Source organism: Ascaphus truei, chromosome 9 (genome assembly GCF_040206685.1).
Source record: "Ascaphus truei isolate aAscTru1 chromosome 9, aAscTru1.hap1, whole genome shotgun sequence".
In the NCBI taxonomy this organism is placed as follows: Eukaryota; Metazoa; Chordata; class Amphibia; order Anura; family Ascaphidae; genus Ascaphus; species Ascaphus truei.
The window spans coordinates 50714886-50727588 of NC_134491.1; the positions used below are offsets into that span (position 1 = coordinate 50714886).

The 12703-nt window shown below is 49.9% G+C and overlaps 1 protein-coding gene across 2 annotated transcripts in view; it reads left to right on the forward strand.

The window, feature by feature from the left end:
* The window catches only part of ARID4A (AT-rich interaction domain 4A), a 45533-nt gene that overhangs the window by 14095 nt on the left and 18735 nt on the right, over window positions 1-12703 (forward strand). For both annotated transcript variants that reach the window (XM_075614782.1, XM_075614784.1), the window contains exons 9-11: window positions 3351-3430; window positions 9080-9153; window positions 9818-9981. In XM_075614782.1, coding sequence (XP_075470897.1) covers window positions 3351-3430; window positions 9080-9153; window positions 9818-9981 — 318 coding nt within the window. The remainder of the gene's footprint in view (window positions 1-3350; window positions 3431-9079; window positions 9154-9817; window positions 9982-12703) is intronic.

The following is a 12703-nucleotide window of genomic DNA, read 5'->3' on the forward strand; positions in this document are numbered from 1 at the left end:
CAAAAAGGGCAGGAGTTAAAGACTCAGAGGCCAGTGTTTACTAAAGCAGCAGTGTGCAAAGTGGGGAGCGCTAAATTGTCTTGGGGGGCGCGGGTGTTACAGAGGCCCCGCGCTTCCCCAAAGGCATTTAAAATAAATGCCGGGGATCGCATGAGGCCTCTGTAACTGGTTTACTTACCTTGGTTCCAACGATGCAACTGGCGTCAAGTGATGCCACAGGGTCATGTGAAGTCATGTTATGTCAACGTGATGTCACACAACCCCGCGACGTCATTTGACACCGGGGCCTTCCGAGGGGGGGGGGGTGGTTGCATGAGCTGTGGGGGGGCGCATGAAGATAAATTTGCGCACCCCTGTACTAAGGGCTTATGCGGGAACTGAGGCAATGTTTACATTTGTTTGAGATCGAATAGTGCAAAGAACAGTGACTGGGAAACTTCCCCCCCCCCCCTGTAAGGTACTCATTAGTTGTGAAAAGTGCAGCTCTATATAATGCACGATCATTTAACTTGCCTTAGGGCAGAGGTTTCCAACTCTAGTCCTCAAGGACCACTAACAGGTCAGGGTTTAAGGCTATCCTCTCAATAGAACAGGTGGCTCAATCATTGTGATTGAACCACCTGGACTCAAGCAGGGGTTTACTTAAAACCTGCACTTTTGGTGATCCTTGGGGGCTGGAGTTCAGGACCTCTGGCTTAATGTATGTCTGAATCATATGTATAGTTTCTCTTTTGTTCTTATATGTTGAACTGCATGAATTGCCACTTCTCGTGCATTGCACTGTTGATAGTGACGGGGCCAGCATTATTCTGCTGTTGAGACTATTAAAACAATTAAAGCATTTTCAGACCCTTGCAAATACAGCCAACGCCTCTATTCAATATTCACTGCCGCTGATTTTGATACAGTTTTACTGCCCCATCAATAGAACAAAAATCACATATGTTGGTTCTCTCTCCTTTTCTTTTTTTGCATATTCACGTGAGTGTCCGTTAGTTGTCAGAAAGACTCCTGCATTCTAATTCTATTGTTTTCTTTATCCGTATTTATCAGATGTACTCTCAGGGCCCTAATCTATACTGTCCCAAGTGGCTGATCAAGCTGTTTTCAGACGAAAATCCTTAATGAAGCCACTTCAGACTATATAGAATGTATGTTACATACTGTGTGGGGGGGTTTTACATTTATTTTATTAAGGTACCAATAATCAGATGTAGTTGGAACAAACAGTGGGATATAATACATCACTTGTGTGTTGTTCTTTTACTAACCTTTTGTGGTGTATTTGTTTCTTTCTAATAACAGGCCTCCCTGTTGAGTTAGATGCTGAGTTTTTGGTAGTAACCAAAATACAGCTCAGAAATACCGTGCTGATATTCATGTGTGTGCAAGTAGCTTCGGCAAAGCCAGAAGGTGATTGAAACTTGTTGCAAGCAGTAGGTTTATGGCCGCTGTGGCACTGAATCAGTGAACATTGTCATATTTCTGCCAAATAAGAGAAGTAAGAGACATTTGATGCCTCTGTTCACTAGTAAAGGCGTTGGTTTGGCACTTGGCCATTTGCACCCTTGTCATGGTAGTTTTCATATGGATAACTTAGCTTGCGTTTTTTGTCTGGGACTGCCTGGCTTTCCTTTGTCAGGCGTTATCTGGAAAAAGCCTATTTATCAAGGTTGAGTTGGTAATTAAAGCACCATTTCAACATAGCTGACTTGTGTTTCAGCTGAGAGGAGAGAGACTTGATGCTATTGTGTAAGGGAGGTAGGAAGTGGAAGTGCAGCGAATGAACTCAAAATCTCAAGTGGCCCATTTCGTCTGCAGAAAAAAGTAAAGAAGCACTATAACAGATTTATTAATCAGTAACTATAGCTGTTATTTGCTTTTCCTGTGTTTCTCTGTTTGGTGTTGAAGGATTTGGTATTTCCATCTAGCTAATAGTCACAAAGCCAGGATGTTTTTGAGATCCTTAAAACCCACTTTCTATGCACAAACCTGGATTGTGTCGCTGACCATGTTTAAGCTGTGCGATGCCATTTTCTGCATGTCTCTCTGTGGGGTTTATCTACATTATAGCATTACCTAGTTGTACATCCTTTTTCTTACATTTTTAATAAAGGCGATTGAACAAATGCCGAATTAAATATGTATCTTTGTATATTCAAAAGCGTTGTTATTCCTGGTGGAAAAGCAAGAATACAAACTTTTGACTGGACTCCGTTTATATGTACTGTAAAGCTAATAGTGCACTACAGTTTTAAAAAGTGCCATAAACATATCACAGAAAAAATTAAGCATATGCAACAAGAACCTGGTGTTGACCTTAAGATTGGATCTCACACCCAGTCTGTTACCTTGTCTCATGCCACACTGATTTACTTGGGTACACCGAGTGTGCTTGTATTTTATAGTAGATGGACAATATATGTAATTCACAAACGGTATAATGTAGACCAAAATATCCACGAGTGCCGTAAAGGTTAAAAACCAGCCGCTCTTGAACACTTTTAGATGCTCCACATTGTATTACACATGTTCCCGGCCCAAATGGATTAATCCAGCTGGTCCTTTCCTGCAGATCCCAGAACACTAGAAATGTTCTATGGAATGTTTCCTGCGTTGCTGTCATTTTTATTAACGTTTCCGCATCACCAGACACCCTTTTCCTTCAGGCGCTAACCTTTTTGGGGTTTGTAAAATGTTTTTGGAGATGATGGTGAGATTATTATAGTATGGGTTTTCAATTTGGTACTTTTAGTCTGATTATCAATTACTGTCTCTGTATATCTACAGATCTGTGATAGCCACGTGTAGCTTTTAAAGTGCATGTCTTGATAAAGCCTTTTTTTTTTTCCTTGTCTCCCTCCCTATTATTATTTTTTATTCCGCATCTTAAAAAGCATTACATGGACTAGGATATTATTTTGCACCCTTTAGAAGTAATATGGATGGTGCCTGGGTGATTTTTTAATTTTTATCAATTGTAATTATTAAGAGGGAATTATGTGTTTGACAGTGATTCTTCACCCTCGAAATAAAAACACTTGGCAGTCAGTCCCTCCAACTGTATCTACATTCCTAAAAAAAATCTAACACGTGCAAGCAAGTGTGTCTACAGTTCCACAATACTAGAGGCATTGCATAGCTTTTTGTATTTAGTGTTGCCATTTTCTTCAAGGTTGAATTTGTTTTGCCTATTGTTAGTGGCCCGCTTAATATTTTTTTCTTTGACTATTTCTAATATAAAGCACTTTGAGGGCTGAACTGTATCCCAGTAAAAGGTCCATCACAAATGTCTGCCTACTTCCTGTTCACAGTTCTTCATTAATCTGTTGTTTTTCTTATTGCGTTAGGTTGTGTCTCCCAGCTGCAATGACGATGCTACAGTGAGAAAAGACCAGTGCTTAGTTCGATCCTTTGTAGATTCAAAATTGTGAGTGAATACCCTTTCCCACCCGTGGAAAGGTTTTATTTACTATTGGGAAATGCTATTTTGAAAAGCCAAGCCACCCACATAACATTCCTTGTCAAATTTGTGCGTGCATATGTACCAGCTAAATTTTTCGGCCCAACCCAAGTTTCATATCCGTTAATATATTTTATGAGCAATTCATCTGAATAATGCAATGAAAGCCGCAGGCGTGGGCCACCTTGTTTGGGAAACCTTTTATTTGTTTTATGCTAATAAATTAATTGCCTTTCCTGTGAAGAGGTTAGAAATAAAATTAAAAATGCCCTAAAATGGTATTTAAAAAATGTAAAAACAATATGCAGTAATATTAAAATGTCTGTATAGAGAATTAATTGGGACCACAATGGTACTTAAGTCTATATGAAACATTATGATTTTTCTAAGTGGATTATGCAGCTTTGTTAAACTAGACAACTCCTGTATAGTGAAAATACAGTGCGCAAGACAGATCCTTCATGGCGTAGTATATATCAATGTAATGGCCTTTTTTATACACACATTAGGCTCCTCGCAGGACATGTATTTCCGGGATGGCATGCAAGTCACAGCTCTATTCTGTGCTGGAGTTTCCAGCCTCGCCTCTCTGTTCCTGTGGGGCATCGCTCCAATGGGAGGGTCTTTCATCACGGCCCCGGGTTACTGGCTCAGTCATGTTCAGTGCTTGGGGTGTAGCACCTGTCCCAACGCGTTTCAAGAGGATACCTCTGTCAGGGAAACGCCACTACGGGGCTACACCTGTTGCTTACATGCCATGCTAACCGTATACTGTGAAGATATCTTATACTATATTAGTGAAAGCACTGTATGTTTGCCTGCCTGGATGCCCGGTGTCCCTAGGGGAAATCTCATTGGTCCCTTGGCCCGCCCGCCCCCGCACACCTCTCATTGGCCTGAGGCGGAGTGACGGGCCAAAGGACACACACACAGGGACACACACACAGGGACACACACACAGGGACACACACACACACACACACACACAGGGACACACACACACAGTGACAGACACACACACAATGACAGACAGACACACAGTGACAGACAGACACACAGTGACACACACACACACACTGTTACCTACATTAGCGGGGCTCACAGTGTTAGCAGCACCCGCGCGCACCTCCTCCTCTCCCCGTGTCTCCCGCGCTTTCACCCCGACCCCCCCTCCCCCGGCGCCGCTACAGTCAGCGGGACACACACACACACTATTATTACCCCTTCAGCGCCCCCCCACCCAGTGTCAGCGGCCGTGCGAGACCCCCCCTCTATATCTCCCACCTCTCCCCCCCACACACATATACATGCCCCCCCCTCCCCGGCGCTACAACTCACCCCTCCCCGGCGGGGGAACAGCCAGTGGCCAGGCAGGCTGCCTCGCGGCGCCGAGTGCCCAAGATGGCGGCGCCCGGGACACAGCGGGGGAGCGGCCACAACACGCTGCCTCCCGCCTCAGATCCACGTGGGACCTGCCGGATGGGTGAGTGAGCGGCCTTTACCTCCCCTCCAAACCCCCCTTCACCTCCCCTCCACCCGCCCTCCCCTCCAGTGTCAGTGTCTCCCCGATACCCCCCCCCCCCCCCCGGCGCCGCTACAGTCAGCGGGGGAGCGAGCGAGCGCCCGGGGGAGAGCGGCCACAACACGCTGCCTCCCGCCTCAGATCCACGTGGGACCTGCCGGACGGGTGAGTGAGCGGCCTTCACCTCCCCTCACCCCCCCATCACCTCCCCTCACCGCCTTTCACCTCCCCTCACTCCACTTCTCCCTTCCACCCCCCTTTACCTCCACCCCCCATTCACCTCCCCTCCACCCCCCTTCACCTCCCTTCCACCCCCCCCATCACCTCCCTTCCACTCCCCCCCTTCACCTCCCCTCCACCCCCCCACCTTCACCTCCCCTCCACCCCCCCTTCACCTCCCCTCCACCCCCCCTTCCCACCGCCTCCCCCCCCCCTTCCCACCGCCCCCCCTTCCCACCGCCTCCCCCCCCCTTTCCCACCGCCTAAACCCCCTTCCCACCGCCTCCCCCCCCCCTTCCACCGCCTCCCCCCCCTTCCCACCGCCTCCCCCCCCTTCCCACCGCCCCCCCCCTTCCCACCGCCTCCCCCCCCTTCCCACCGCCTCCCCCCTTCCCCCCCTTCCCACCGCCTCCCCCCCCTTCCCACCCCCTCCCCCACCCCCCTTCCCACCGCCTCCCTCCCCTTCCCACCGCCTCCCCCCCCCCCTTCCCACCGCCTAAACCCCCTTCCCACCGCCTCCCCCCCCCCCTTCCCACCGCCCCCCCCCCCTTCCCACCGCCTCCCCCCCTTCCCACCGCCTCCCCCCCTTCCCACCGCCTCCCCCCCCTTCCCACCGCCCCCCCCCTTCCCACCGCCTCCCCCCCTTCCCACCGCCTCCCCCCTTCCCCCCCTTCCCACCGCCTCCCCCCCCTTCCCACCCCCTCCCCCACCCCCCTTCCCACCGCCTCCCAGCTTACCTTCCCACCGCCTCCCCCCACCCCTTCCCACCGCCTCCCCCCACCCCTTCCCACCGCCTCCCCCCACCCCTTCCCACCGCCTCCCCCCCTTCCCACCGCCTCCCCCCCCACTTCCCACCGCCTCCCCCCTTCCCACCGCCTCCCCCCCCTTCCCACCGCCTCCCCCCCCTTCCCACCGCCTCCCACCCCCCCTTCCCACCGCCTCCCCCCCCCCCTTCCCACCGCCTCCCCCCCCCCTTCCCACCGCCTCCCTCCCCTTCCCACCGCCTCCCCCCCCCCCTTCCCACCGCCTAAACCCCCTTCCCACCGCCTCCCCCCCCCTTCCCACCGCCCCCCCCCCTTCCCACCGCCTCCCCCCCCTTCCCACCGCCTCCCCCCCCTTCCCACCGCCTCCCCCCCTTCCCACCGCCCCCCCCTTCCCACCGCCTCCCCCCCTTCCCACCGCCTCCCCCCCTTCCCACCGCCTCCCCCCCTTCCCACCCCCCTTCCCACCGCCTCCCAGCTTACCTTCCCACCGCCTCCCCCCACCCCTTCCCACCGCCTCCCCCCACCCCTTCCCACCGCCTCCCCCCCCTTCCCACCGCCTCCCACCGCCTCCCCCCCCTTCCCACCGCCTCCCCCCCCTTCCCACCGCCTCCCCCCCCTTCCCACCGCCTCCCCCCCCTTCCCACCGCCTCCCCCCCCCCTTCCCACCGCCTCCCCCCCCCTTCCCACCGCCTCCCCCCCCTTTCCCACCGCCTCCCTCCCCCCTTCCCACCGCCTCACTCCCCCCCTTCCCACCGCCTCCCTCCCCCCTTCCCACCGCCTCCCACCCCCCGCCATCCCACCGCCTCCCACCCCCCGTCTTCCCACCTCCTCCCACCCCCCGCCTTCCCCCTTGCCTCCCACCCCCCGCCTTCCCTCCGCCTCCCCCTTCCCACCTCCTCCCCCTTCCCACCACCTCACCCCTCCCCCCCCCTTCCCACCACCTCCCCCCCCTTTCCACCACCTCCCCCCCTTTCCACCACCTCCCCCCCTTCCCACCACCTCCACCCTCCCCCCCTTCCCACCACCTCCCCCTCCTCCCCCTTCCCACCACCTCCCCCCTCCTCCTCCCCTTCCCACCACCTTCCCCCTCCTCCTCCCCCTTCCCACCACCTTCCCCCTCCTCCCCCTTCCCACCTCCTTCCCCCTCCTCCCCCTTCCCACCACCTCCCCCCTTCCCACCACTTCTCCCCTCCCCCCCCCGCTCCCCTTCCCCCCCCGCTCCCCTTCCCCCCCCGCTCCCCTTCCCCCCCCTCCGCTCCCCTTCCCCCCCCTCCGCTCCCCTTCACCCCCCCCTCCGCTCCCCTTTCCACCCCCCCCTCCGCTCCTCTTCCCCCCCCCTCCACCTCTTTTTCCCCTTTCCCCTCCCACCCCGTCCCACACTTCCACCCCCTCCTCTAACCCTTCCCCCCCCTCCTCTAACCCTTCCCCCCCCTCCTCTAACCCTTCCCCCCTCCTCCTCTAACCCTTCCCCCCTCCTCCACCCCTTGCCCCCCTCCTCCACCCCTTGCCCCCCTCCTCCACCCCTTGTCCCCCTCCTCCCCTTCCCGCCGCCCTTCGCCTTCATGCCCGCCTTACCGCCTCCCCACCCCCGCCTCTGCCTTTCACCCGCCCTTACTCCGGCCGCCTCTGCCTTTCACCCACCGCCTCACAGCCGCTGCACGCACTCAACAGACACCCGCCACACTCGACACATACCTGCCGCCACACATACCTGCTGCCTCCCGCCCCTACGCACCGACATCACTGACCCACCGCCTCACACCCTAGCAGGACCCCCACTCACAGACAGCACTCACAACCCACGCGCCAGCCGCCGCCTCACACCCTTGCAGGACCCCCACTCACAGACAGCACTCACAACCCACGCGCCACCCGCCGCCTCACACCCTAGCAGGACCCCCACTCACAGACAGCACTCACAACCCACGCACCACCCGCCGCCTCACACCCTAGCAGGACCCCCACTCGCACACAGCACTCACAACCCACGCGCCACCCGCCGCCTCACACCCTAGCAGGACACACGACTCAGATTTTTACATCACTTATGTCACCAAAATATACATTGTACTGTGGTGTGCTTACAATAAACCATTTTTATACAACATCGTATTACATTTTCTTCCATCTTTCTTTTCAATATTATTATCCAACCTTTACAACAAACAGTCACCTATTGTTCCACGATTTATAAATAATACTACCTATTACGCATTTACATCCCGGGCAACGCCGGGTCTCTCAGCTAGTTAATAATAATATTTATTCATGTAGCGCTTTTTTTTCCCTAATGCCTCAAAGCGCGCCACAATTAAAGTGTAGCGCGCGGGACGCAGCACATAGGAATTTTTAAAGACAGTCTCTGCCCAGATGAGCTTACAATCTGTTTTTGGTGCCTCGAGGCACAGGAAGATAAAGTAACTTGCCCAAGGTCACAAGGAGCCAATACTGAGAATTGAACCAGGTGTCTTTACTCACCAGGTGCTCCTTCTCAAATATTGGTTCGCTTTCTAAAATCTTTACATTGCCCGAGGGAATGCTTTACCTTACTTAGCCAGTGGTCCCAAAATGAACATCCACCTCTTGTGAAGAGCCAACTTCCTTTCCTATAGCGGTGACAATATCAAAACTTTTGTGATACTTGCACATAATACAATGGTCACGTTTAGAAGTTCACATGCATTTGGCCCATATAGTGTAACAATATAAAGATTTCCTCTTTTAATTTAAAAAAATTATGTTTAATACTAAATAGACGGGCAGGTCATGATGTTGCTTGGACTGCCTCTTACTTGGATCAATCCCTATGCAGCATTGAAACGTAAATACAATGTGAGTTACATTGTCCAGCTAGTATATATGAAGTCACCCCCAAAGCCCGAGTACTATGCTTCCTCCTGTCAGTCTTGTTTGGTTTGCCATGTGCCAGCAGTGCAGACGACTAATATAGCAAAGAACAAGAACATCATAGACAAAATGGTGCTTATTAATCATGCATGTGCCTGGTCCTAGCTGTAACTACGGGGTTGCATTGTCTGCCAAGTCATTCTATTGTGAACTTTTGGATTTTGGTGTAATATCAGAGTTGTAAGACTTGTATTTTACTTTTAGCCATTCGATTGCAAGGAAAGACCTCCACATACTCGACATTATTATCATGAAATCTGAGCATTCTGCCAAGCAAGGTAAGGTTATGGTGTGTGTGTGTGTGTGTGTGTGTGTGTGTGTGTGTGTGTGTGTGTGTGTGTGTGTGTGTGTGTATCTCTATCTCAACAAATTGGGGGAGAAGCCACTGCCTGAAGAAGAAAAAAAATAGGCACTTGACCCCCCCCCCCCCAAAAAAAAATGTCTAATTGTAATCCCCCTCCCTCTCTCAACCCCCTCACTTTACCCGCTGTCGAGTGTTACCGGCGGCGGCATTTTCCTGCATCTGTCTGTCCAATTCTCATGTGAAAATGGCTGCGTGGTGTCAAATGATGTCGCATTTCCATGGCATGGGGATACACTGAAGTTTGACAGAGATGCAGGAAAATGCCGGGAGATGCCGCAGCACCCTGCTGCCGGTAACACTCGACAGTGGGCAAAATGCACTCACCGTGCGTGCGTGCGTGCGTCCGTCCGTCCGTCCTTCCTATACTTCTTTCAGATACAGTACTTTAGACTTATTTGCCAAAGACATGTAATTTGTAGACCCATGCTAAGTGGCCGGAATTTGTCTTATTATCTGTAGTCATAAACAATATTGTGTGTGTGTTCTGAGCGCTTTAAGTGGATAATATAATATTTTGTCATAGATGTACAGTACTGACTTTCAATAAACAAAACATATTCTCTTGGTTTCCACTACAGGTATACAGGAAGCTATCACTTTCTTAAAAACAAGAACTGTACCTGTTAGTTGGAAAATGGACATGAGCGAAATTCTTGAGTCTTCCAGTAGCGATGAGGAAGATGGAGAGCCAGACGCTTGTGATGGTGAACATAACAAAGCAGAAGAGCAGGCAGAAGCAGAGGTAAGGCAATCATTTGTTTGTACACTAGTTGAGTTGTGAAGCCCAGTGGAATAATGGTAGCGAAATGTATTGAAGATGACTTTCAAAATACAATCTTTAAAGCAACCATCAGTGCTGAATCAAAAGTAGACTACTTTTTTATTTTATTTACGGGAATATAATTTGTTATCCTGTTGAAATTACTGTTCCTGCTCTTGGGGACCCTGTTTCCAGTATTTTTACCCATTTTTACATTCCTGAAATACTGAGCATCAGCTTGGGAATGAAATCAAATAACTACAACTTTCATCATGAATGAAGATAAAAATGGCGCATATAGTTGGGGAGCGGGGATGAACTGTATCATTTGAATGGTGGATTTTGTAAGAGATTGCTGCTCTACATCTCTTTACTGGTCCAGTTGTCTGCCATTTGTCTTCAATGTATTTTTTTTTTTTTTTTTTAAACAATTTATGCAATCTGTTTCATAGCTTTGATTCTATATCTGTTTTGCAAACAGATGCAACTCACCTTAAGGTACTGAATGAGTTCTCGTTATGGGGTGATAACAGTAATTTTCTGTATCCTTTATGGATATAGCACCCAATGAGTAATTACATTGTAAAAAAAAAAAAAAGCAGACATTTCTTTTCTAAGGCAGTATTCTCAACATTGGATTGGAATAATGTGGGTGACAGAATAAGACTTGTACGTTTGGGGTGTTGACTATAGTGCCTAATGTTCTGTTGATTCTTAAAGTATAAACTGGCATTGCTTGCACCAAGAATACAGGGTGCAAAATGGAAATCTGCCATCTTCCAAGGGCAGTCCACTTAGTCACCTGTGGGCTGATGTCCAGTCACCATGCCTGAAAACTACTAATTAATGTTTCAAGTATTTATTTGTGGGATCCATAAGGCCGGTGTGATGTGACACTGTTAACAGGCCTGGCATAATTGGCAAGCCGTGTGAAGAGGGATTTGTGTACTTTTACACCTTCAGTGCTGGTAAACGTATCAATAGAGCTGCGTGTTATCCATTTTGTTTGTAAGGTTTAGTGTCCTAAATATGTAATAATAATACAGCTCAACCCCCTTATAACGCTGTGCTTGGGGTCCAAAGAATCACATTGCGCTATAAGCAGATCACGTTAGAAATAATGTACAATTGTATGCATTGTACAATAAAGTATTTAAGACACCAATAATCGGGTTGTAAAGTATTCATAAATACGAAAATTGGGAGCCACACTTGCATCGCGTTATAAGCGGATTCGCGTTATAACGGGGTTGAACTTGGTATTCCGCCCTTTTTTTTATTTTTGTTTTTAATGCTTGCATGCTTTTTGGAAATGTTTATCTTTGAACTGTATGCCATTGAGAGTTTTATATTTCGGTTTGCTCTTTTTGTTGTTGGTACCTCTTGTGCTAGCTTAGCAAAAAAAAAACTAAAGCCGGTGTAGAAACGTTGTAAAATTTGTGTCTAAAGGACTTTGGGTTATTGGTGCTGGAAGGCCTGCGAGGCTTGCTGATAAGGCAGGAAGTGCAGTAACACTACTAGTTATACTTCAGCCTGGGACTGCTGATCACACACACCTTGTTGTGTTGTGATTTGCCGTTAGTCCAATAATCATCATTAAACATGGTCGGTTTTGACACTAAATTAGAATGTCACTTTGACCTTGCGTGCCTCCTTTATTTGTGCATGTCTAAGATTGTTCGATAATATCAAGAGTAGCGTTAAAAGAAACCACGTTTTCTACACTGAGGATTTCCCTGCTGTTTTTAATACTGCTATTTGATACATAGGGATTTAAAAGAGAGGCAGTGTCTTTTTTGCCTTATCCCAAAGGCATTGCAGAACAGGCCACTCTGACCCTGCAAGGGGTTACTCTGTCTGGTGGAAGTAGATTAAACCTTTCCCCTTACCCTACATGACTGCTGACGCTTTTGTCTATGTGAAAACACAGCGCTTCTTTCCCCCCCCTACTTGGGGGCTGCCTAGAGTGTTGCCATGGAAACATGGTGTTGGCTGGGAGCGCGCATGCTCTGCCGAGACAGGAAGGGTGAGCAGAGGCTTGGCGAGCTGCCAGGGGAGGTTTGCCAGATGCTTTGAAATTGGGTCCGTCTTTCTTTTTTTTTTTCTTCATGTAATGTCTGATTTTGCCTATACGGGAGAGAATGCAAGGGAGGCAGCACCCGTGTAGATGCTGTGCACAGACGAGAGGGACCTAGAGCAGGCCTGTCTGAGAGCCGTACTGACGCCAGGCTGCCTAGCTAGGACATGCATGAACAATTGCTGTTTGAAAGGGAATGCTTGTTCATAGGTAAGCATTTTGCGGCATTATTTCTGCTGTGATGTTCATATAGTGGACTGAGGGCAGGTTCTATGTATGTATGTGTTTTATTTTCTATATTAATCATCTTGCAGTGATGTGAAGCAATGCAAATATGCTGAAGTGAGATCAATTAATTTTTTAGTGCTGGTCTCAAAGGAAGGACTGTCAGCTCTCAGAGAATCGACAGGCATAGTGTAGGCTTGACATGGCGAGGCTGGAAAATGCAAGCCGACAAATGACATCTGTTGTGCGGTTGCTTATTACTATCTTAATAAAGCTATGAAAAATGAATTACCCCCATGTTGTTGGGTGTGAGTGGTTATCTGTGTCTTCAGTCTGCAAATCATGGTGTGGTGTCTTAACATATTTGTGCTATGTATATCTTGCTTAAATCGCCGTGCAGTA